The sequence below is a fragment of the Centropristis striata genome, chromosome 7 (genome assembly GCF_030273125.1).
Source record: "Centropristis striata isolate RG_2023a ecotype Rhode Island chromosome 7, C.striata_1.0, whole genome shotgun sequence".
Taxonomy (NCBI): domain Eukaryota; kingdom Metazoa; phylum Chordata; class Actinopteri; order Perciformes; family Serranidae; genus Centropristis; species Centropristis striata.
In genome coordinates this window covers 21,139,156-21,164,041 of record NC_081523.1, presented here as the reverse complement: position 1 = coordinate 21,164,041, position 24,886 = coordinate 21,139,156, and the positions used below count along the sequence as shown (strand labels likewise).

Below are 24,886 nucleotides of genomic sequence, written 5' to 3'. Positions count from 1 at the left end.
CAGACAAAAATGATAGCAGTAAAAACGGCAGAGCTGACTCGCTGACCCCAAGCCACAATAGCCCTGAAACCAAGCTTGCTAGATGTTGCATATTTTTGACATCCAATGCCCTGCCAGCAGCAGCACAGGCCTGTTGGACAAAACGAGCTCCAGGCCGAGGAATGATCCTTAAAAAACTTTAAATTAACTCACTTAATATAGCAGTGCGTTATGTTGCTGTATCTTCAGATTTTATAGAGTAAGGAGTAAATTCTGGCAGAAAATTCAGGCTTCTGTTGTACATATTTAAATGTGTGTGTGTGTGTGTGTGTGTGTGTGTGTGTGTGTGTGTGTGTGTGTGTGTGTGTGTGTGTGTGTGTGTGTTTAAGTTGCCCTGTGGCTTCTGTTTGCTCCAGTTTGTTTTCTGCTGTTTTTGTTGGAATATACAGGATTTCTACATTTAGGAAATGTCCATGTATTGCTACCACCAACCTTTCCCACCTCTATATCCAAACTCAGGCATTATCATCAACTCATCCCATCTTTAAAAGTCTCCCTCCTTTTGGAAAGGAAGGCAAAGGCAACAGAAAGAGTCTTTAAAACTGTCTTGCACTTGTGGCTTAAAGTAAAGTACAAAAGCCCATTATCTCAACATTGATTTAACATATCCAGAGCTAGGAAGAACCTATAATTCCCCCTCAGATAAACTGACATAAACGTTAACTGATTGGAGCATCCTCTGACCATCAGTAAGAGGTCTCGCGAGCTGGCACTGGCACCATATGGAATTACTCAGACTCAGCTACAGGGCAGAGCATAACCTCCCAGCTCCCATGCTACATCCTCCTTGTCTCTTTCATTCCCATCATCCCTCAATCTCACATCCCTGCTCCCACACCACAGGCAAGGACTGACCGAGCTTCCACCCTGGTGAAGTTTCACCCTGTTGAGGCTCACACCATGATCCCAGGGCTATTGCTACACCAGAATGGACCATAGAAGAGACCCATTAAGTGCTGAGGGGACAATGGTGCTGTTCTTTGCCTCTCTTCCCCTCCCTGTCACACTTTTTCTGGCATGTAGCTCATGGGAAGCCCACAGTGGTAATAAGGGCCTTTTGGTTTGGGTGATTAACTAGATTTGGCAAGGATGGGGAGACAGGAGGGGGCTGGTGAGACTGGCTGGTGGTGAGGGAAGGTTGGGTAACCAGCCAGAGACTGGGAGGGGCGCTAACTGGGACTTGGATTGGCTGTCACTGCCTGATGCTGGGATTTGGCCACTATGAGACAAAAGAGCTGGAGCGAGGAGAGAGAGAGAGGGGATGGGAACTTGGCTTGAACAATATCAGTCAACTACTGAGGCAGGGATCCGTGAAGAAAGTAAAGGACTGAGGCATGCAGAAATAAGCTGCTGATTTAAAAAATGTGAATAGAAAAAAAGTAAATATCACATATTTAACCACAACATCTCTCTGACTGTCTGGCTTAACACACAGAGGTGACAGGAGTCAGAGTGTATAATATTCAGGTTCAGTTCTGTGTAAGGCACACTGGGTAAACTTAAAAGAGCCACTGTCACAGTGGAAAGAGTGATAGGAATAACAAAACACTGTTGTGTGCACTATTAAAGCACCCGCCACCCCAGTCTCCCACTCCTGCCTCACAGTTCACATCCTGTATTGTTGTCTCTCTCAAGCCTTGATCAGTATGGACTGCAATACTGCTGCCACTTAATGGACTTACCCAAACAAAAGAGACTTTTACTAAGTGCAACATATTGGCATTCAAGGACAAAGGGTTTTCTGTAGTCCTGCTTAAGAAGTACAGTTTGGCATTTTGTGAAAGGCACTTTCTTGCAGATATTTAGATTTGAAGAACTGTAACAGCAGGGATGCAATTAGCTTACTTTAGCTTATCGTAAAGGCTGAAAGAAGGGAAACAGCTGACATTCACCTACCAGCACCTATAAAGTGCAATAATTAATAACTGAAGTGTTGTATCATGCTGTTTCTATCTTTTTTTTAATTTTTTACTTTAAAGTGGTTATTAAACACTCAATTTAATATGACGGCTTTATGTGACCTACATAAGCAAACAAGGCCATTAACAAGACTATCGGCTTTTTCTCTTTATGTTTTGTTTTTATGTCATTGGCACGGATTCTGACAAAATCAGACAAAACGCCTCTAGCTCAGACTCCAGCGGGGCTTCCGGCAGCAACCAGCCCGACAGGGACGGTTTCAGATCCGGCTTCAATGCTGCCTCAACCTGCAGTTGGAGAGCAGAAGGGAGGAGCTCTGGCAGGAGCTCCACAGCTAGGAGCAGAGCTATGCCCCAATGTCAACAGTGTTATCAAAAGTGAGAAATTTTTGTATAGCGTATATACGCTGTGTGATTCAGATCTGCTACAAAATGTAGTGGCATCTTCCTTGACCCATGCTAAATTCCTCCACCAAGTTTCATGAAAATCAGGCCAGTAGTTTTTCCGTAAACGGAATTCCATAAAGCTGACAAACAGACAACAAACTAAACCGAAAACATATTGTCCTTGAGGGAGGCAACATGTAGAATAAGATCTGATGGAACAGTGCTGATACACAATAGTAGACTATCACAACAGCAGAAAGACAGGTCTAAATACTCGTCAAGGACAGGACTGACTGAAGAAGGAAATAAGTAAAGAATTGTCTCAGTGTGGCAATGCTGCATGCCATACTGCACAAGACCGACTCTGAAGAAGGCTAACACTTCTCCTTTATTGGGTAACCAATAGTCAGGTGGTGTCTGTGTGTGTTTGTGTTTCTTACTGGCTTCGGTTGGTTCTCTGGCTCGACGTCGGACTCAAAGGTCTGTTTCCGAAGAAGTTTGTGTAGGCCTGCTCGCTCCGAATACGCACTCCAGCCATCGCCCTGGCACCTTTACACACACAGACACACAGACAGGTCAAGGAGCCAGACAGCCACACACACATTAAAAACAACATGCATGGTTACAACTGATACACCTCTGCACTTCTAATCACACTAGATAACAACAGAAACAGGAGCCTTACACAACACAGTCACAGCATATAGTGTGTATTACATGTGAGTGTGTTTGGGAGAGAGAGAGATAGAGCGAGCACTACAATGTATCAGACAGGAGATCCATGTGTTTACTGTTTATCAGGCTCTCCCAGGCCTTTTGTTTCCTGTTTCACAGACACATTTAACTTCCCAGACAGTTGGCACCTGTTGCACAGTGTGGCATCAAAGATACCAGTGACAGCATTATTTCTGTGATTTAAGGGATCTTTGGTTTAAATAGTGCAACTTGGAGTACATCTAGTTTTCCATTTCTAAACTCTAAATTCCAGAAATAGATTCAGTTTTGTCATTTTAATGTGTCGGTCAAGGCTTCTATTTGAAACCCAACAGCATGTACATACTACAGCACTCTAAGAGTCATGAATACTCAAACTGTAACTTTTATGTTACTGTAGGAGACAATTTACCTTCTAGTGACCAAAAGCCACGGCTGAATATAACTCTTTACGCAGTCTCTCACATGTGGCTCCAACTCCGGTCTACAAAGAGAAGGACAAGGAGGATAAGAAGACACACATTCTCACATGCAAACATTCACAGACAACTGAGATCTTTGCATTCTTCCCTTATCTTTATCTGTCATCCATAGTCAAGGTGCAGGACAAGTGAATGAGGTAAGATAGCACATTGGCAAAATAATTTAACCCTGACAACATTGAAAGAATTTTAAAAAACTTGTCTGCCTTATGACATTGTAACTGCTTCTTGTTGTGCAACTGCATAGATTCTCCAAAGATCCAGAGATCCCAGCTAACATCTTTTAACTCTACACACCTAATGAACTAGTAAATAAATAAAGATTTTTAGTATTCATTCAACTTGTCTTGAATCTATGCTTCTTTTTATTTTATTTAAAATGTATTTAACCAGGTTTGTCCCTGGCTAGATTAGTAGCAACACAGAAGTTCAACAATTACTCTCAAGGCATGACGTAACATTAAAAATGATCAAATAAAACATTTGCACACAGAGAACCAGTTCTGAATAGATTTCACCACAGTTTTTTAACTCATTCAGGGTTACTTTGTTCTGAAGCTGAAGATCAGTCTATAGACTTGACTTGACTCAGCAAAGTCCTTAGAATGGGGTCAACTATCTATTGTAACTATTCTTCACTATTTCTATCTCTTCTGGACATTTTTTCTAACCAACCGCTCTAAAAGTTTGTCAATTGAATTGCACAGAGCATTATTTTTGGTAAGAGTGTGTGGTTTCCTCAGTGGTCAATGTCAGACATCCTGTGACCCACCCATCTTCAGGGACAGAGTGTCGAACAGTGCGACACTCCCTCTCCACCTGCTCCACCTTCAGGTCATCATCAGGGAAGTCTCCGAGTTCCTGCATCAGGGCCGAGTCTCCACTTCTTAACTGTGACGTCAGGAATTCCTCCAGGTCCAAGGGCTCGACCGCTTCATACGACTGAGGCTGCAGAATGGAAAGAAGGAGGAAAGGAAGAATTAGGACACACAGCACCAAAATTCATTTTTACATATTAAATTTTGTTTTATTTTTCAGTAGGTTGTGGAAGTGCACTAATGTTTATCACAGAGTTGATCATATTTATTTTGATCCAGTACATTTTTGTGTTTAAATTGAATTATATTTAATGTTTAACAAAATCTCCTAAATAGTCTTGGTCTATATTATATTGCTCAAAATATTTTTTTTCCATAATCGAGCAGTCCTAACCAAGACATCATTTGTTTTGGTTATGGGTTGGTTATCTGTCACTATTGTCTGATGACATATAGAAAGATATAACAAGCAAACAACCATTTAGATTCATTCTTTATGGGGGAAAAAAGCAGGTGATTGATAAGTTGGTATTTTTCTGCACTATGTGAATAGTACAAAGGAGAAACAAAACATAAGAAGGGAGTCGGGACCAGGCATGTTGAGTCATGACTATTTGCTAATACTTCATACCTGTAGAGGAGCAAAAGGTTTGAGCACAATATTACACAAATAGAAACTGGAACAAACTGGCCTGTGTGAGACAGCAATGTTGGGTTTTTTGTGTGTTTTTTTCCGAGTCTATTTTTAGACAGAAACTCTATCAGCCTCCACTCCAGAGCTACAGCAGATCAAAGGCAAAGCTGTAATCACTTTTATGTACAGTACAGTGCAAACGGGCTGAAATTTTCATTTGGGTCTTGGAATCAGAACATATTGTTCAAATCATCAGTGCACACAATGAGACAAATTCCCACTGGCACTTCAAGGGGAAGAATAGACACACTTTTCATCATTAGAAAGAGCCCACAGGAAGAAAAAAAAACAAGTGATGAGATAACACACGTCCCTTTTGTGGTGCCAGCCGAGCACCACAAAAGGGACCTGCATGGAGCAGGTGTTTCTGTGAAAAGTGGCAGCAAACTGGGCAGACCTCCAGTCTGATTACAGTCAGCAGGCTGTGGCTGACGGAGGCAAAAGCTTCAAAATACACTTATGGCACAATATCATACTGAAAGGTTCCTAAATATTTAATAATAGGAGGGAAATGTCTTCTCAAAGTCTCCTAATATACACAATGCACGCTGTGTTAAGAGAGAAAATGTGCCTTTGCACTATCAAAAAGAATATTTTTAATCGTGCACACACTGAAAGCATTTGCATGACAAGCAGGTAGGGTGCGAAAGACGCACCAAAGTGTGCGTACAGGAGGCAGAGAGAGAAAAAACAAAAATAAAGAGCAAAGTCAGCCACCAGCATACAGATAATAATATGTACACACAGAAGAGGTAGCGATAACTGCAGCAACAAGATGAGTCACTGCTGTACTCAACTTTTAAAAGCAGAGCAAATTCCATTTGCCTTCAGACATGTTTTTGCACATCAGTCCACCCTAAGGAATATGCTCTGCTGAGCACTCGAGCAACTTGTACCACATGGGTTAGTATTAGCATGCAAGACAAGACGTAAAGAATACACAGACAGCCAGATGGAACAGTATCATTATTATGTTAAATGACAGGTCTACAGTATAGATGAAACATTCAACTCCTCCTTTTGTATAGAGGAGGCGTCAACTTCAACAGTGTCTCAACAATGGCAGCCTTCTCCATATGTGCGTTTCTCCGGCTCTCTGCCTCAAAGTTCAAACAATCATTGTAGCACGGCCTCTTTTCTCAGTTCAGTATGGAGGCTAACAAAAACAAATGAATGCAAATCTATGCATGCCTCTCTGATCAGTGCCTGCTGCTCTGTGGAGTCACGACAGGAGCGGGCAAGAAACTACCTCTCCTTGCCAAATCAAAAGCCAGACTCTCTATCGGCTTACTCATCATTAGTGATTATAAAAATGATGCCTTTGCATCTTTTTATGAGCATGGAGACTGTTTTTACTCGTAGGAAGCATTGCAATCTACATCTGAAAAAATTCTGTGCAAACACATGCAACAAAAAATAAATAAAAAGAAGCTTTTTTGATAAAACTACACATTTCTAAGTTCACTAGCTGTTATATAAATAACTATTAGATGCTTATTTAAGTATCCAGCTAGCAACATCACTGTTCTCAGTGTACATTGACAAATGTGAGCAAAGCCATAAAACAGAAATGTAAAGAAAAAGTCAAACAGTGTCCTTGCAAAATACAGCCATATTTCACCCGAACCACAATACTTAAGAAAATATAGTTCCCCATTAATTTAATTCAGAAGTCTCACTAAAGGACAGCACAATGATCAAACGGAGTTTGGAGACTTACCCTGCTGTAAACTGCACCATAAAAAGGAAGTGTACAAAATGGCGCACTCCGGATATGGGGACCTACAGTGTGCACCTACTGACGCTGAATGCTTTTTGTTGAAATTAAACCACAACGCAGCACATAGATCCTCTTTGAATTTATCGTCATATTCCTAGAAGCTAGGAAGTCCAGTAGATCTGAGAGGAAGCAATCAGCAATAACAAAAGTGGAAGAGGCGTTTATAGCTAAAAATGAATATTCAAGTTCAGCCTGACGGTTAGAACCAACAAGATGTGTTTGGCAGCAGTTTGAGCGCTCAGGCAAAGTGTTTTGCACTTTAGAGTTGAAGTAACCACAAGGCGTTAGAGGAAGTGACATCGAGCAAGGCGTCCCTCCATCAACCGGTGTTTCAACAGACAGGAACAGAAACTACAGGCACACGTGTACGCAACTGATATACACACACATACAGCCGCTGCAAACATGCTCAAAATCACATGCAGCTTTTCCTCTTAATCTCTCAATTTGTATATTAAACGCTGTAACACCGATCAGTCAACATTCCTCATATTAAGCACTAAAAACAGCCGTGGAGTAATAGAGAGGGAGAATTGTGATCATCAACAAAGTGATCCGCGTCACAACTAACAAACATCCCTTCCTCCCCTCAACAAACATCCCTGCCTCATCCGTGTGCTAGACGCCACTGCTGAATAATGGGAAACTATCATCCCGGAGATTATAGTATTAAAACCCCTCTCCCGCATCCCAAATCCGGCCATATTAAAGATTTGCCTGTGTAAGCTGCAAGGTAACAGGCCCCATCCAGTGCCTATCCGTAGCCAAGGCACTGACCCATTTCCCAAGCAGGTTAGAGATTAACCGTGTTGCATGCTACGTAGGATGGACGGCCCAAGTACTCCTCCTCAAACCCTGTCAGCTGACAAGCTCAAGGATCATCACTCACTGGGTAAGTATCAAAGGGCTTCAGCTCAGTTAGTCATGCACACAGATATGTCAGGAGACTTAGCGCCTAAGAGCTTTAGAAAACTTTAAATGAGAAGAGATGTAGGGCGGCAGAGAGAGAAGAAATGTGAGGGGAAGACAGAAATAGAAAAAAAAAGGCAGGAAGACTGACAGAGGAGTAGATGAATCTGGGAGGCAGAGACAGAGGTTCAGAGGGTACCACAGAGAGACTAAGGGTGTAGTGGGAACAAATCCCTGCAAAGGATTACTGTGCATCATTCTGTCTGCTCACTTGAGAGAGGAGGAATCACTAACTGTCTGCTAGGCTTCAGCTGAAGAGTCGAGAAAACAACCTGACTTAATGGTATTGAATTCTCTGCAAATTTAAGGAACACTAGGTTTTTAAACCCGGTATAATCAAAGAACAGGCAGTGTCAGCCCGGTTTTAACAAAAGCATGTTAAGCCATGACTAAGTTCTCATCTCATCTATTGTTAGAGGAAGAAAGATTCTTCCTAAAAAAAAAAAAAAAAGCCCAGTTCTTTTGCAGAAATGCAGAGAGCTGGGGTTTTTATTCAAAAGCAGTAAGTTACTGTACTGCAGAAATCATTCAAATTATAATCTTCGAAACTACACATCACACTGAGTCAGACATTCTCAGCTCTAATGACAGTAAAGAGGATGTGAAGAAGATAATGCTTATAGCCCTTTGGTGGTGTAAGCATAAACACTAAAGCTGTGTGAGTGCAGCATTAGAGGGAACCACGGCACTGACCTTCTAGTCACAAGATTTCTACAACCACTGCAGCATTATATCACTAATATTAAAGAAGTACTTCACCCTTAAAATCACAATTTGTATATTAATTACTCATGCTCCTTTACCTTGAATTCTTGAAGATTTTTTTTTCTTTAAATGGGTTAAATTTTTATCTTGGTTACTTACCTTTAACCCACTGTACATGTTAGATAGCTGGATAAGCAAGTATGTACCTTAAAGGGAAATTTGTCATTTGCAAAGTTTGCTGTATTTTTACTTTATTTAAGTAAATTAATGTCTCACATTGCCAACTTTACTTTATGAAACCAGCCTGAAGCTAGTAGCACTTGGTAGCTCAAATGCAAATAACCACTAACCCATTTTCTAGGTAACTGTAGGGCTAGGCAATATGGGGAAAATCAGATATCAGTAAAGTTTTGACCCAATACCTTGATATATATATTGCAACGGTATTGTAAGGTTGACAATTATATAGGTAGTCACCTAGTGAGATGTTTGATAAATAATTCTCAGTAATGTAGATATAATGATTAAGTGGGTATAGCAAAATGAAAGAACAGCTAGAACAGTCAGAGAGTTCAGAAAATATCACCACTTGTACTTCTATTAATGTAATGCAGCCTTTAAAACCAAGAAAATATAAGACGTTATCTAGTTTTCTGTCACAATATGGTGTAATATTGATATATTTTACAGCTCTAAGTACCTGAAATTCAATCAAAGATACATATCCTTGATATTGGACAATATCTGCCAAGTGAAAATGGAACTCACCACAGTGAGGCACACTGAGGCCGAAGCGTTGGAGTTGGTTCGGCTGTGTTGAAAGCCATAGCTCCCACTGAAGTTTCGTCTGATCTCTGCAGAAGAGTGCCTGAAACAAAACATGAAAACACACACAAATTCATAAGGTTTTATGTTCAGAAATCTTACAGTTACAGACCAGAATATCATATTTATGTGCTATTAGATGCTTCACATTTAAAAAAAACACAGGAATTGAAAACCTCATGTAAAACCTTTTGTTCAATTCCACCAACATGCACACAGTGTATCTTAATGAGAGATGCAACAGCAATTCCACCATTGTCCTTACTTGGATTAGTTTGAATTGGTCAGCCATGGTGATTCCATTCAAACTATTGTTCGCTCTCTACACAAGCACATCTCTGCTGGCTGTGTAAAGGCTTTGTCAGGCTGGCAGCCATACAGACAGTGGAATAAATATGGTGTCCTGATTTAAGGGTCAGACCGAGCAGGAAATCAACATGACATAGGAATGGAGTAGTATTCAAATATATGGGGATGGTGTGTCTGTTTGTGTTTGTGTGTGTAGGACTCTCCAAAAAGAACAGAGGATGACAAGAACAAAGCCAGTGTCCCAATTTGTTCCCCACATTTCATCTCTATGCAACGCTGAGCTAACGCACCATTTCTTTGTAATTAATCTACCATATCATTTGAGCGCTACCAAACTCTACACAATGACTGCTTTATTCTCTGCGGTTTAATGATGAAAGGACAGTTTTGTGTGTAGAAGCATGTGTATGTGTGTTTACTATCTGTGTCTGTATGTACGCCGTGTTTAATTTGCTCATATTTGTATGTATTTCTGTTCGTGTCAAAAAGAGTTTACTCTAATATTGCCAAACAGGGAAGAGTTAGAGGGCAGAGACTTAAGTAAATGGGTCACATTCCCGGTAGCTTCCCCTGTGGTCAATCTCATGGGTTCATTAATTCCCCATAGCCATTGTTACGACAGTCCTGTTACTAATTACCACCACAAACCAATAAACGCCATTGCAGTGGAGGAATGCCAGCATGTCAAACCACTGAGGCTGCAGGGTCATGAAGCATGTGGAGTCTGTGAGACAGCTTTATACAAACATCTGAAAACAAATATTGTAAATGTTTTCAGCAGCGACACTGAATCACCAAACCTGTTTGCTTTCCAAGAATTAAAGCTGCTTAATATTTCATTTCCACACAAGTGTTTTTGCTCATGTGCAGTTCCATCTTAAAAAAGGGGCAGCATGAAGAAAACAGCTCTCTATTTGAGCCTGGCATTCATGCACATTGTGTTTATAACACTTTCCCGCCTCTCTCCTGTCAATCACATAACATGCTGAGTCAATACAATAACTGGATGCCAGTAAAGGTTAAGGCATGGGTGGGAGAGCGGTATACAAATTTACACAAAGAGCAAAGTCCACTAGTGCAGCGCCATTTTATTTAAACACATAGCTCCTCCACTGTCACTTCCAAATCCACAACTATGCAAGAATGACCATTACAGAAATACATGGCCTCAAATGGAATGAAATAAAAGCCAGATTAAGCATATTACAACATACATAGGCATGCATATTACCACAATGAGCTGCCACAGGCAAGGGTGTGCTTGGCCACATTATCAACTTTCACTCTTTTATCAGTAGCTGTTATGCAATTCCAACTTGTGCAAAGTTACTGTTAACCTACACAGTTCTCAATGTATATATATATCCTTACAGAGTAGACTTGAGCCTGATAAAGGAGCAGCACAGGTGTACACACACATATACAAACACTGAAAGCTGCTTAGTACAACTACAACCCTGCACTAAGCAGGTTTTGCACATGAAAAATTGGTTGTTTAGAGATCTCACATAAGCACTATATCTTGCACCTGAGCATCAACAACCTAAAGTCTTAAACAGCCACTGACTTTTTACGCTAATGTCTAAAAGGAATGTGCTGAGTTACACCTTTTAATGCTGTGTGTCAAATCACATAAGCCTCTGGAGCTTAAAGGGGCTGCAGGTAAGAAACTAAAGCTCCAGGCAGCTTCAGGTCAACACAAGGAATGGCACAGCTTCAACTCACCACATTTTCTTATGGAGAGGAGTAATTGACAGGCTGGAGTTATTCTGCCTCAGCAGCTCCTGTTGAGTCACATTGGTTTCAGCAAGTTTCACTTTGAAATGAGAATGACTGCCCCTGAGATTTGCATGAATCTGATGTTATATACTGCTGCAAAGAAGAATGCCTTTTCTTGCTTGAGGTCAGATTGTCTGGTGGGTGTATTGAGCTCGTACCCAAGGCAATTTAAACCCTGTAAACCCTCCTCATAACTTGACTTCAAAAGAAACGTGCCCTTCCCTTTGTGCAGACTGAGCCCACAGCCACTTCACCACTAATATGTGCCCTCCCTCTACATCTTTCATTGCCACCGGAGAGACAAAGCTCATGCATACCAACCCATACTTTTACAGAACATACAATGTATATATAAAGTCATATTTGCATTTACACATTCTGTCTGCTCACTTGCATGCACTGACACACATTGAGCGCCTGTCTATAAAAAGACTGGGCAAGTAAAACAGTAATCAGCTTTTGCCAGAAGAGCCCAACAGACATTATTTTACCACTAGTAGACAAACAGCTTGTCAAAGCACACAGCATCTGTCTTTCTCTTTAACTGGCCCGTGTCTTGGTATCCGTTGGTACATAAAACCAAAGCTGCTCTTGTCTGGAAGACAAAAAGCAAAGCCCTGGATTTTGGTGATTCTGGTGTAATGGTAGAAAAATCAGCTTGTGTCATAAGCCTGGTATAAAGCAGCATCCTGATAATGACTTTTTAGTGAATCCACTAAGACTGAACAATTCAAAAATTCTTATAAGGGATTACTTCTTAAAGGGGACAAATATTTGACCGTCAACAAAACCTGCAGTGCTTTTAGCTGAGAGGACATAAAGTTCAAGGTTAATGGTGAAGGGTCAAAAGACTGAAACATAGTAGGGTTGGACGATATGGTCAAAAATCTTTATATTTTTATATTGGTCATTTCATATCCGAATATTCAATAAATAAAAAGTCGATTTGCAATAACAAAATGGACTGTTTATATGTTTGGTTGATATATATATATATTCATATTGCCCATCTTGATGTAGTTCATCACAATACAATTCCATTCATAGATGATAAATTATCATATTTAATTATTGCCCAGCCCTAAAATATGGTAACACCATCTTGTCTACTACAGCTATGGCCCTGTCTGTAAAAACAGCTGTTATTGAAGTTGACTGCTTTGGTCTTGAAAGAGGCTTCTGAGGCTTGTGTGCCTCATCGGGGCACAGAGGTTCAGATCCGACATCTCGGAGAATGACTGCAGTGGCATATACTGAGAGGCATATTCTTCAACACCACTCTTTCAGCGATGATGTTGTTCTTAAATAAAATCTGAGCAAACCCTGCATCAGCAATTCAGTGTAGGCTGCAACTTTAGGCTACCTTTCTATTTAGCAATGTACAAGTGACTCCCAAATATCTTAAAGTTATGATTTAAAACAATGGCTGAGGTAGATATCTACAGCACAGTGATAACAACTTGAACACACTCTTGAACTGAGTTGGTCTATGGTTGTCAAAAGTATTGATACTGTTTCAGTATCACCTTTAAAATAACACAATATAAAAATAATACAATATCCACGCAATACAGTATAGAAAATACCAAATGATCTTATTTTGTGTGCCTTTTTTTCTTTTTGCCCTGGTATTGAACTAGTATCACATCTAGTTTAAAATGTGGGTATTGTGACAATCTTGCCTCAGTCATGGCTCATGTTAAAGGTCAATATACAACATAAGTATATAAGTGAGTAATAATACAGTGTATATAACTAAAATACATGCCAAAGAGGTCATCCATGGTCGGGTTAGGGGTGGAATCTGATCACCAAACTGCTTGATGGAGCTTAACCATATCCCAGCAACCACAATATATGTTTAGCATTATCTGAATTTCTGTGTTACCTGATCTCCAGTAACCTTGTGTGCATGTAAACATACTGATTGTCACTATATAAGAAGTTTCAAGGCCTTGAGATCAAGCAAATGCACTGAAAATCAATTGCAAAATGTCGATAAAGGCTTTCTCTTTGAGATCGGATATTTGAATTCCTATTAACATAGCATTCTCCAAGCAAAAAAAAAAGCCTGATGCCAATAATTACCAGTTTCCGTTGTCTTTTTTCATGAGATATTATTAGAAGAGGTAATCAACACTGATGAGGACGGCGCTCTTTGAACAGCTGCTACCGGGGAGTCGATGTAGAGCCAGAATTACAGCTGACAGCAAACCCCAGCTATAAATCAGCTCTGATGACACATCAGGCACACTGTTAAAACACGTCAGGACTCAGCACATTTTTGGCATCGTTACGCTGCGTTTTGTTTGTTTGTATTAAAAGCTTTGTATAGCATATCATAAATCACATCATGCACATCTATTACAACAACTACAGCATTAACATGCCATGTCATAGCACTGATTAGTATAATAATGAATAATCCACTTTTGAATGATAACTCATTTCACTAGTAGTATTACTAGACAACAAAGCTATGTTGGATGCAGAAAATGAGTATATAAGTAAAGTTATATTGGCCAGACTTTCATAGTTATTAGCTGTAAAACTGGAATATATTAATGGTTTCCTTCACATATTGATGGTTATAATACTGTCATAACCACTGAGTTTGTGTCCACTGTCACACTGTGCTCAGTAAATCATTCTGTATAAGAAATTAAAAAAAACTGTATCTTATTAAAAGATCATAAGAAAGGACAAAAGGCAAAAATGTTTTATCACTAATCAGAATGAAATCTGATTTGATAATGCAGCTTTTTGTGTGACCTCGTTATTTCAAGTATTTACGAGCTGTCAAACATACCTCTAATCTGTCAGTAATGCTGTTAGACTTCAAGCTAGAAAAAACTCATTTAATGTGGATATCATCAGCTACCAAACAGCTGTTTCATGCTTCTGTCACATTACAATTACATACTGCAGCATGCTAAAGGTGTGTTTCTTAAAATATGTACCTGCAACAAAAGCTGGGTGAGGTCTCAAGACTCATACCCGAGGCAGGAGGTCTCATTGTGGGTTCCTTTCATCATCCCCTCCCTATAGAAAGAGGTTGGCCTCTTTTTGTCACATCATGCTGTCTACGGCAGGCCTGCACTTGCTGTGTGAGCATATGGTGTGTGTTTCTGTCAGCATTTCTGGAATCATTGGCCAAGCATTCCTAAAATTGAATCCTGCTCTAAAAACTGCAGTTGCAATGCTTCTCATGGCTGCATTATTTTATAAATAGCTTACCCAGATGCCAAATTTATACTTTAACTCAGAATTTTCTGAATTTACTATGAGGATCTTTTGAAGCTTCTTTCATGATGCTGAAATTCAAAGATTGGAATGCTAGACTTTTTTTTCATTGTGTTTTTTGTTTGCTTGTCGAATCATTTAGTTTAAACACAGTATTATAGTAGTATCATAGGGCAGCTCTGGAGATGGATTTTCAGTTAGCCGCTTTAGCAAATTGAACTTAGCCAGCACGAACCAAAATGTTGGGGGTCTGATGCAGGATCCCAACTCTAAACCGGATCAGGAAACTTTCTTTCTGCGCTGGTTGAATTTGAGGTGCCACAGCTGCTAACTGAGGGTCTGTCTGTATCTGTCACTCTCCGCCTGGTGTTAGTGATATTGTGACAGGCTGCAACATATGAATCTGATGAATCTCTTTATTTAAATTGAGGATTTTTTTTTTTTTTAGGGAGATGACATGCCACAATATGAAGACTGAAGGCCTCATTTGAAAGCCTCAATAAATGCTTCAAATGTAAAAACAATGATAACCCTAGTATTTACTCCTCATGACATGACTCCCACCAGGCATGCTGCTCACCCAGCCAGTCTACAATTATCCCCATATTATCACCATTATTATCAAGTCAATCCAGGAGAGGTGGGTGGCTCCTTTAGCTTCGCCCTTCTGCTTTCTCCCTCATGTGAGCCAAAAAGAAACAGGAAAACAGAGAGTGGAGTGGTGTACATGACAGGAGGAGGGGAGCAGACCAAAGGGATGCCCCTTCTGTGTGTCTCATACTATCATATGTCTCCAGACTTAATGGGCCTTGGTGCTATCAGCAGCATCACGGCTCAGCTTCCTGTCAGAGGGAGGCACGCACAAACACAGCAGTTATTTGGCAGGACTTGGGTCACGGGTGGCTTCAAGCCAGAAGAAAAGAAGGAATCTTTAAAGACAACTTCTAGCTGAGTTTGAATGCTTCTATCACAGAGAAAGCCTTTATCAAAAAATGTATGGAAGCAATGTGTCTTTTTGACACCATACCCAACCCATCACTAAATGGCCCACCAACAGCCACGAGGGTTAACAGATGTCATTAACCAGAGCCCGCAGGAAATCACATGTAACTCAATCTGGATCCCCCTGCCACTAAGGAGGATTGAACGACAGAGGCCCCACGTCCACAGCTGTCCTCACACCTGTTACTATTTGCTAGTAAGTAACATGTTCTAATATTAAGTGTTCAGCTACCTTCAGTCCACTTCCACTGTTTTGTATTTTTGACCAACCTTTTTTTCCATTCCCCTTTTCAAGTGCTTATGAAGAAACACACATTTCCTGATTTAAAACTGCGACAAAGAAGAAAAAAAGCGAAGTGAAACCAGAGGGACACAGTGTTCACAGTGTGCAGGATTTCCTTCACACTCCATCCTGATAAAGAGATCGAGACAGGAACTGCTCATGAGCACATATAGAATATTTAGGGGTCAACACAACAATATTCCTTATTTAACCCTGAAGTAACACCTCCACAAACATGGGATGTATTCGTTGGATGGCCAAGTAACAGGTTTTCCAGTCTGCTACATATTGTATTTTCAGTGGATATCTTGATAAAATCAGATATCATAATACAGAACTACATCTTCTAAACTGAGAGTAAAGAGCACACACCAACTCAAATTTATCAGAAAATTTATCAGAAATAATTGTTCTTTTTTTCCTGGTTTTGTTGATTTTGCACAAAAGTTCTTAGAAATCAGAAAATATCAGTACTTTTCATTTATCAACTATTTAATTCACACAGGAGTAGAAACAGGCTGACCATGTGGATGTTTAATAAAGACTGGGTTTCCATTCACCTATTTTCATCTGCATTTTGTTTCCTGTTTGCAACCTCTACTTCTCCTGCGTTTACTGATGGATTATAGCCATACACAGCCGATAGCAGCAACTTCTGAAGAAACTACACTACAGCTTAGGTTATTCTCTCCAAACCAGTTGATGGAAACGGGCCTTAATTCACCTTTCTTTATCATTGCATTTCATGTCACTATCATAATAAAGTCAAGATGCTTAAAATAATCACACAGACCAAAGTGCTGATCTGTCTGATCTTTATCACATTACCTGGCATCAGACCTAAAATGACCTGCATTTTTTGGCTACCTAATAAAAAAGTTTGTTATTGTGAGATATCTGTAAAATACATAATATCCATCCAATGTTGCTGAGTCAGTGTAGATTGATTTCATGTTAAAAACAACAGTTTGAGAAAACACTGTCAGTGAGTGTCAGTTTGTCTCTTGCATCATCACATGCTGGCTGTGCTGTTTAACACTTTGCAGACACGCACTACACAATGCTTTGCTACAGCGCAGCATCTTCTAAGCGGCCCCTCTGCTGTCTCATCACTGGATTCAGGCTGTGACCCAGGATCCCTCACATCCCTCAGCAGCTGAGCTCAGCTCTGCTCTGCACAGCGCAGCAAGGATCTACAATTCCTCCTAGCTATTTAAAACAAGAGTACGGTGCTTTTATTATGGTTGTGAATATTTCACACTTGCAAAAAAAAAATGAAAAAACAATAGAATGCCTCAGACTAGAGCTGAAACAATCAGACATTAAATCAACAACTACTCAAATAATCTATGAATCGTCATTTTCAACATTTACTGGTTTCAGCTTTACAAATGTTTTGCTGCTTTTCTGTGTGTTATATCATTTTAAGCTGAACAGTTACTAAAGACGTCCTCTCGGGCACTGGGATATTGTGGTTGCCATTTTTTTACTGTATAGTTACATTTTATAGACAAAGCAATTTATCAAGAAAAAAGCAAGCACACAAATTAATAATTTAAAAAGTTGTTATTTGCAGTCCTACTTTAAACCACTTTCTGAGAAATGCTGTATGACTGCATCAGTGGTCTTTCATTACGCAAGAAAATGTATTTATTTGATATTTAAGTATTCATTCTTATCCAAATTACATTACTTTTAGATTGTACACTTGTGAGGGCTTGTAAGAGCTGCAGAAAACAAAAACAAGGAAACAGATTTTTGAGGCTTTAAGAAGAGGAACAAAGGGGATTAAAACAGTGCTGCTTGTCGACAATTAAAAATAAATGTGAGGTTAAACTATTTGCCTCATCATCATTCAACAGCCTGTGTTCGATCACAACAAATCTTTCCAACTCCACTATGTGAATGAACCCTCGTGCATGCTGCTGCAACATCAAGCACAAAATATTCAACAAGCCACTCAGTTTGACCTGCACACACTGTACTGGAGAAGCTTTATATGCCTGTGCTGCTAATCATAGGAAGCATTAGTGTATTTGTTTTAATGAGTTGTACTACTGAGGAGGCATGATACACAATAGACTTCCATGTGCATACTTCCTCCACACCTGGCCAGTGACAGAGCAGGAACTGTGACCACATGCCTCCTCATTGAGAGCAGCTCTAAGGGCTGGTCAGACCTTACACATGGCAGGAAATGATCATATCAGAAACACTAGATATAGAATCAGCATCCTTGTGAGGAGGAAATGACTGATGAAGTACAGATTTTTCAATGTAGTGTTGAAGCTTCAGAGATTATGTAAATAACGACAGAAACTGGCCTACTCATTATGATTGATCACATGGCTGCCACATTATCAGACATGTAGAATGTCCTTCAATAATTCTTTAGAGTATAAGTAAGAGGAAAGTTTATTATCCTCCAGGCTGCCTTTTTCCTCCGGACAGAGTGAACTAACCTGCAGTATTAACATTCACAACATGTGGCTGCCTGCTCCACTGTTGAATCCCCTCCAACTGTCAAGGCAGAAAGAGCTCCCTCCCATATCTCTGAGGAGGTGCCAAGAGTTCACATTCAGCTCTAAAACTCAGCCCAAGACCAAAACAACTGTGGCTAACCTACGGGAACACTTTACCTGTTGATTTTCAGAGCGAAAGCCCGTCGCTCTGCGCTGCCCAGAGAAGCCATATGCGGGTCTTGAAGTCCGGTTCAGCGGCGTTAGCTCCGGTGTTTTCCTGCGGTCTCGCCGCCTCGCTGTCACCGCCGCTCCTTCCCCTCGCTACAGCTCAACTGTCATGTCAACACTCATCTTGGTAGTGGCGGCAGCAGCTTTCCTGGGTGTAAACTTCCGCATTTGATTTGAGCCATCCCGTAGAGAGAGCGAGAGCGAGAGAGGGAGAGAGAGAGCGCGCGGTGGGAGGGGATGGTGGTGGGACAGGCTGGATGATGAGACACGTGCGCTCCCTCGCTGCCGAGATAAGCTTTTGGGTTTACTTAACAAGCAGTCTCAGTTTTCTTCTCTCTCTCTCTCTCTCTCTCTCTCTCTCTGTGAGTGAGAGAGAAACCAAATCCTGTGTCTGATGAGTCAAAATAAAATACCCATAATAGTAGGGGACAGTGGGAACAGATGGAACAAATAAATACAGTTTTAAGACTTTTAAGACATATACCAAAGCAATCTTACAAAAAAAAGTTAAATTGTCTCATAAAAAAAATCTTAATAATGGGCTACATGAACTCACTCACTGAAAAATCCAGAATAACAAATATGCAAATGTTCATTTTAAACGTTTAACTGTAGAAACTAAAAGTGAGATTTTTTAGAACCCCCTCCATAAGCTCCAAATTTGACAGCAGTAAAACACATTTGAGCTGGAGGGTTTGTCACCTGATAGGAGACCACACACACATATTTTGGGACTGTCCAAAGTTGACAAATTATTGGGAAGGGATTCAGAAAGAATAATGTATTTAACATTGATTTACCTCGGACCCCACAATTTTATATCATAGTAGCACTGGGAAGATGGGAAAAAAGGAAGCTGTATCTATTACATGTCCTATTATTAATAGCTAGGAAGATGATAACTCTCCTGTGGTTAAAACCAATCCCTCCTACTATACCCCAGTGGCAGGAGAGAGTGAAAAAGGTATATTTGATAGAGAAGATAACGGCTCACCTTCATCTTAGGATGGACATTTTTGTTTGTTACAGGCGAAACGAGTGATTGCTTTAACATGGAAAAACATTGGTAAACCAAGCATATCACAGTGGTTTAAGGAATTAGCTTTATGTTTGTCCCTGGAAAGAATTACATACACGCTTAAGAATAAACAAGAGGTGTTTCAAAGAGTATGGGGACGTTTTATGCATTATATTAAGAACAATAATCTGGCTCATTTAATAAACGAACCTAGAGCAGAATAATTTTACCCTCTATATATTTATACTTATGTTCATAATAATAATAATAATACATTTTATTTAGCAGCGCCTTTCAGGTCACTCAAGGACACTTTACAAGTTAAAACAAGAGCAAACAGATAACAAAACAAAACAAAGACAAAACAATTAAAAGTGCTAGTAAAAACATCATGACATCTATAGTGAGAATGCTATCCTGAAAAGGTGGGTTTTGAGAGAGGATTTGAACTGAGGGAAGGAGTCAATGTTTCGGATGTCCGGTGGGAGTGAGTTCCAGAGTGTGGGAGTGAGTTCCAGAGTTTGGGAGGCGATTTATGTTACGAAGATGGAAGTAGGCGGTGTGTGTTCATTTGCTCTATACTCATGTACTCTTTTTTGAATGGATCCTCAAGGACTCTTGTTCTTAAATGATGCTACCTTTGGTTGTCATGTTCTTGTATGTTTGCTTGTTCTGTATTTTTCTTGTGATCTTTGTGTCAGTTTTGTAAAACAAAACTCAATAAATATATTGCTGAAAACAAAAAAGTTTTCCTGCCAAAACAGATGTGTCCTACTTCACTCAAAAGTTTCACATTTTCAAACAGCCTAATACTTGAATTTCTAACGAGTTGTGATGTCACAAAATATTATGCTTTTAAAAAATGGTAAACACAGGGTCAACACAGTCGTATTCTACTTCAATTAAAAGACTTGATGTCCTTCCCTGGAGAAAATAATGTACAATATTAGAGGATGCACTGATATCAAATATATAAAAATCTTGGCATCACTTTTTTATGTATTTATTGATTTTTTTTATTGTTATCATTTTTTAATATTATAAAACTGGGTGTCATGTTCTTTTAAATGTAAATTTCTTATGTATAAACAACCCAATAAAGATACATGTTCAAAAGTAAATTAATAATATTAGACAAGAACATGTTTACATACTCTACTGTATTTTTCTCCTACAGGCTGTCTGTATTCACTGTCTGAAAGAGTAATATGTTCCTGCAGTGACAGACATTGCAGTTTCAAGTCCAGTAACTAACCCTAATCCTTACCTTAACCTGAACTGTGATGACTGTCTCTTTAAGAAGAGAAAGAGAAATACATGGGACACTTTTGGCATACGGGACATTGAATGATAACAATAAATGTGAAAACAACCTTCTAGTGTCAACCTCTGCACATACATCATCCTGCACAGTGAAGCTCAAACATCCAAGTGGAGTAGCAATAGGCAAAACACATTTTTGAGTGGAGGACTTTAAAGCAGAATCAGCAATTTTGCACATCAAGATCACATTACTCATGAGAGGTTTCTTGTTTTTTTTTAAATGTATTTATTGTTTCACAATTTTATTTTAACATTGTTGCTTTTGGCCCTGAAAGGGAACTTTCTAAAAGTGTTAGATAACAACCCTTGTGATGTGATCAGGGTTATTTATCCTCTCTTTTTTAACTAAAGTCTGCAGTACAACCTGAAGGCATGTGGTCTGAAAGACATTCATGGAGAGTCAACTGGTGCTGTCAGACTATAGCAGGTGAAATTAACTCACATGCTGTACTTTAAAGCAGGTAGGACAGGATAAAGCATAGATAGAGTGTCAGCATGAATAGCAGTCTAACAACATTAGTCAACATGTTGTAAATGACACAGCTTCTTATCACATACTTGATTGTCAGTTCTCTCATTGTTCTTGCACCTTCGGCAACCAAGCCGTTTCCTACCTTCTCTGCTGTTTGTATTGTTTTGCTGTGAAGAAAGTTCATTCTTGCAGGTATCAAATTGTGACAAAGTAAAGATATAAATGCTTTGAGGTAAATAGAGAGCCTCCACCACAAACCACAGGCGTGCTTGAGGAAGTTGAATCAAGGGCGTGGTAAACCTGTCAATAAACTTTAACTAACCCATGTTTTTAAAAAAAACTTGTAGGAGGAGACATTTTCTACCAATGCTCTTGCAGGTGTTGCACAACAAACCTTTGACACATGTTTTGCATCACTACTAAAGGGTGCAGTATGACGGGCCTGTAATTTCTAGAAAATGCAGTAATTAATACAACTAGGACTGCAAGCAGTACTGAACGGGCCCTCGCAGTACACACGTGTCGGGGCATGCTGCCGTCGGGGTGTGTGCGTTACAGGGGCCAGTCTATACCACCCCTATGAATTTCATTGCCTTAAAGTGTTATAGTGTGGCCACGGTACCAAATATGAAATTAGACTGCCACCACAGTGCCACCTAGGGGCCGATCAATAAAACCTTAGAGGGTTATCCTCAGGAGGGCATTGACAATAATTGTACCAAGTTTTGTATAATAATGCACAAACTATCCCTTTAATCCTCATACAGTGTCTGAAGGAGGACTCTTAACTGATATGTATAAGTTAGAAGAGGCAGGTAGCAATGGTGGAAAGTAACTATGTACATTTACTCAAGTACTGGACTTAAAGTACAACTTTGAGGTACTTTTATGTACATTTTATGTAACTTTATACTTCTACTCCACTACATTTTGAGGCATATATTGTACTTTTTACTCCTCTACATTAAGTTGACAGCTTAAGTTACTTTTCAGGTCAAGATTTAAAATGAAAAACATGATACATTTAAAATGATTACCCATTTTTATAAATTAAACCACTTAAAAGTTTATTAGGTAGTTTAAATGAGCGGAGTGGAGTTATTTCACTGTGTGGTATTAGTACTTTTACTGAAGTAAAGGATCTGAATACTTTACACTGTCCTTTTTACTTCTTTATTTTTTTATTATTATTTTTTAAATTATGATCATTATTTTTTTAACTTTTAATTTTTTTATAAATGTTTTTTTATATATTTTTTATTTTTAAATATATTTTAAATATTTTTTTCCTGAGCTTCTGCGCATGCGCGGCCCCGTGGCGCTTCTGCGCATGCGCGGCTTTGTGGCACTTCTACGCATGCGCGGCTTTTCAACGCTTCTGCGCATGCGCGGGCATGTGGCGCTTTTGCGCATGCGCGGGTATTCAACGTTTCTGCGCATGCGCGGGTATTCAACGTTTTTGCGCTTGCGCGGATTTTCAGCGCTTCTGCGCATGTGCAGAAAAGCCGCGCATGCGCAGAAGTGCCAAAAAGCCGCGCATGCGCAGAAGAATTGAAAGGCCGCGCATGCGCAGAAGTGCCACGGAGCCGCATGCTGGGGAAAAAAATAATAAATAAATAAATAAAAATAAAAAATAAAAAATAAAAAATAAAAAATAAAAAATAAAAAATAAAAAAAATAAAAAATGATTGTACAAAAACACTATTTTATGTCAACAGAGTGCTGCTGCTGTAGGACTAGTGATTTTTACTGCCTCTCTTTATAATGTCAAAGCTCCGCTGCTCCGGTAACGTGGGCCTGCCGTGCAGTGCGCAGTGCGCACTGCTCATATTTTGCCTCATTGGAGGCAAAATATTATCGCAAAAAGGACATATCCTTCAGTGGCAGAGAAAAGAAAGAGGAAGAAAGAGGAGGAGGACAAAAAACGCCAAGATAAAGGTATGTTTTCATGGCTTGGTAATGGATTGTCTATCAAAGAGATTTGTGTAGCCGTTAATAGCAAATTAACTTGTTAAAAACGAGGGAAATGTGTCTTTTAACTGGCCGGTTAAATACACACTAGTCATGCTAACATGTTTGTATTTGACTTGAGGACTACTGAGCTTAACTTTGCGTTGATTCTCGGGGTTGGTCCTATATATTTCTGCTTCAAAATAAAGTTTTTGCTAACGTTTGATAGCAATCATTAATTAAAACGTCACCTCGTTTGCTAGCAAGTGCGATGCTAGAAATATGTTTTTGCATCGGGCTACTAGTTATAGTTTGAGATTTCTTGTTTGCACAAATTGTTTGCTGCAGAGCATGGTTATTTTTGTGAGTAAAATAAACATATTCTTTATCACATCAACTCATAAGATATGTGAAACTTCCCAAGGAGTTGTTAAACTTTCAAATCAAAATCAGCAAATCAAATCAGCCCAGTGCCAGTCTACATCCTCAGGCTCCACTGTGGGTAAAGCATCAGGTGAGGGAAAGACTGTCACCATACACTATACATTTAATTTATAAGTATCAGAATTGCACCTAGAGGGAAATTCATTTTTGTCAAATATCTCATTAATATGTGTGTATATGTAAGTATGTATTTAATCTTAGGTCCATCTCCATCATCTACAGAGCTCAGTCTGTCCCCCATCCTCTGTGTCCACTGTCCCCTCCGTGTCTGCAACCACAGCTGATCTACCTGGTAAGTTAACAGTAAACACCCTTTATAACTGCTCATTATACTGCAGAACTTTTCTGAGATTAATAATTATGTCCAAAACTGTAATTAATGTCCATATTGTCTGTCATTGTCTTTCTTTGGTCACTTCCTCAGCACCACAACGTCCCCTTGGTACCATGGATCATCATCTTCATCATCATCATCAGCTCACGTTGACCCAGCTGAGTGGCCTTCTTTCCTCTCTGATTTAGACAGGACTGAGCAGGTGATCAGAGGGCCTCTGCCTATTAACGAGAACTATTTCATTCCCCAAAAGGCATGCCACTATATACATATTATATATTATATATTGCCACCATAGACAGTTAGTCAATGGGGCAAAAGTCAAGCGGAGGTGGTTGACTTATTCATGAAGTAAAGTTGTTATATGATATATATAGATATTTCTAAGTGATTTTATTTGTTGTTGCACTTTATTGTTGTTCTTGCACTACAATTTATTTTCACACAATGCTGTTGCAGTTTTTTGAAGCCAAAAATAATAAACCATATGACACTTTTACTAAATTATATATAATATAGTTTTTTTTAATAATGTTTTACCATTTGGAACGTTGTGTAAATCGACCCTAGCTCGCTCTTCTAGTTGAATATGCTACATTTTGAGAATAAAAACCATATGTGACACCCTGGACATCATTCAATCATTGGTATTATTTGTATTATTATTGCATTGGTATTATTTATGTTATTAACTGGGCCACCCCCAT

At 39.5% G+C, this 24,886-nt stretch overlaps 1 protein-coding gene and 1 long non-coding RNA gene across 2 annotated transcripts in view; one reads left to right on the top strand and one right to left on the bottom strand.

Moving 5' to 3' along the window:
* Positions 1–18,766, bottom strand: part of dock8 (dedicator of cytokinesis 8) — a 60,181-nt gene extending 41,415 nt beyond the window's left edge. Inside the window, exons 1-5 of the mRNA XM_059336849.1 lie at positions 18,588–18,766; positions 9,276–9,375; positions 4,314–4,489; positions 3,472–3,543; positions 2,786–2,894 (exon numbers count right to left, since the gene is read on the bottom strand). Of these exons, the coding sequence (XP_059192832.1) occupies positions 2,786–2,894; positions 3,472–3,543; positions 4,314–4,489; positions 9,276–9,375; positions 18,588–18,640 (510 nt within the window). The 5' untranslated portion in view covers positions 18,641–18,766. The remainder of the gene's footprint in view (positions 1–2,785; positions 2,895–3,471; positions 3,544–4,313; positions 4,490–9,275; positions 9,376–18,587) is intronic.
* A 4,513-nt stretch (positions 18,767–23,279) lies between these two features.
* On the top strand, positions 23,280–24,402 carry LOC131975437 (uncharacterized). The gene is made up of 3 exons (XR_009394723.1): positions 23,280–23,389; positions 24,068–24,137; positions 24,270–24,402. It is a non-coding gene; the product is annotated as an uncharacterized LOC131975437 (long non-coding RNA).
* The last annotated feature ends 484 nt before the right edge of the window (positions 24,403–24,886 follow it).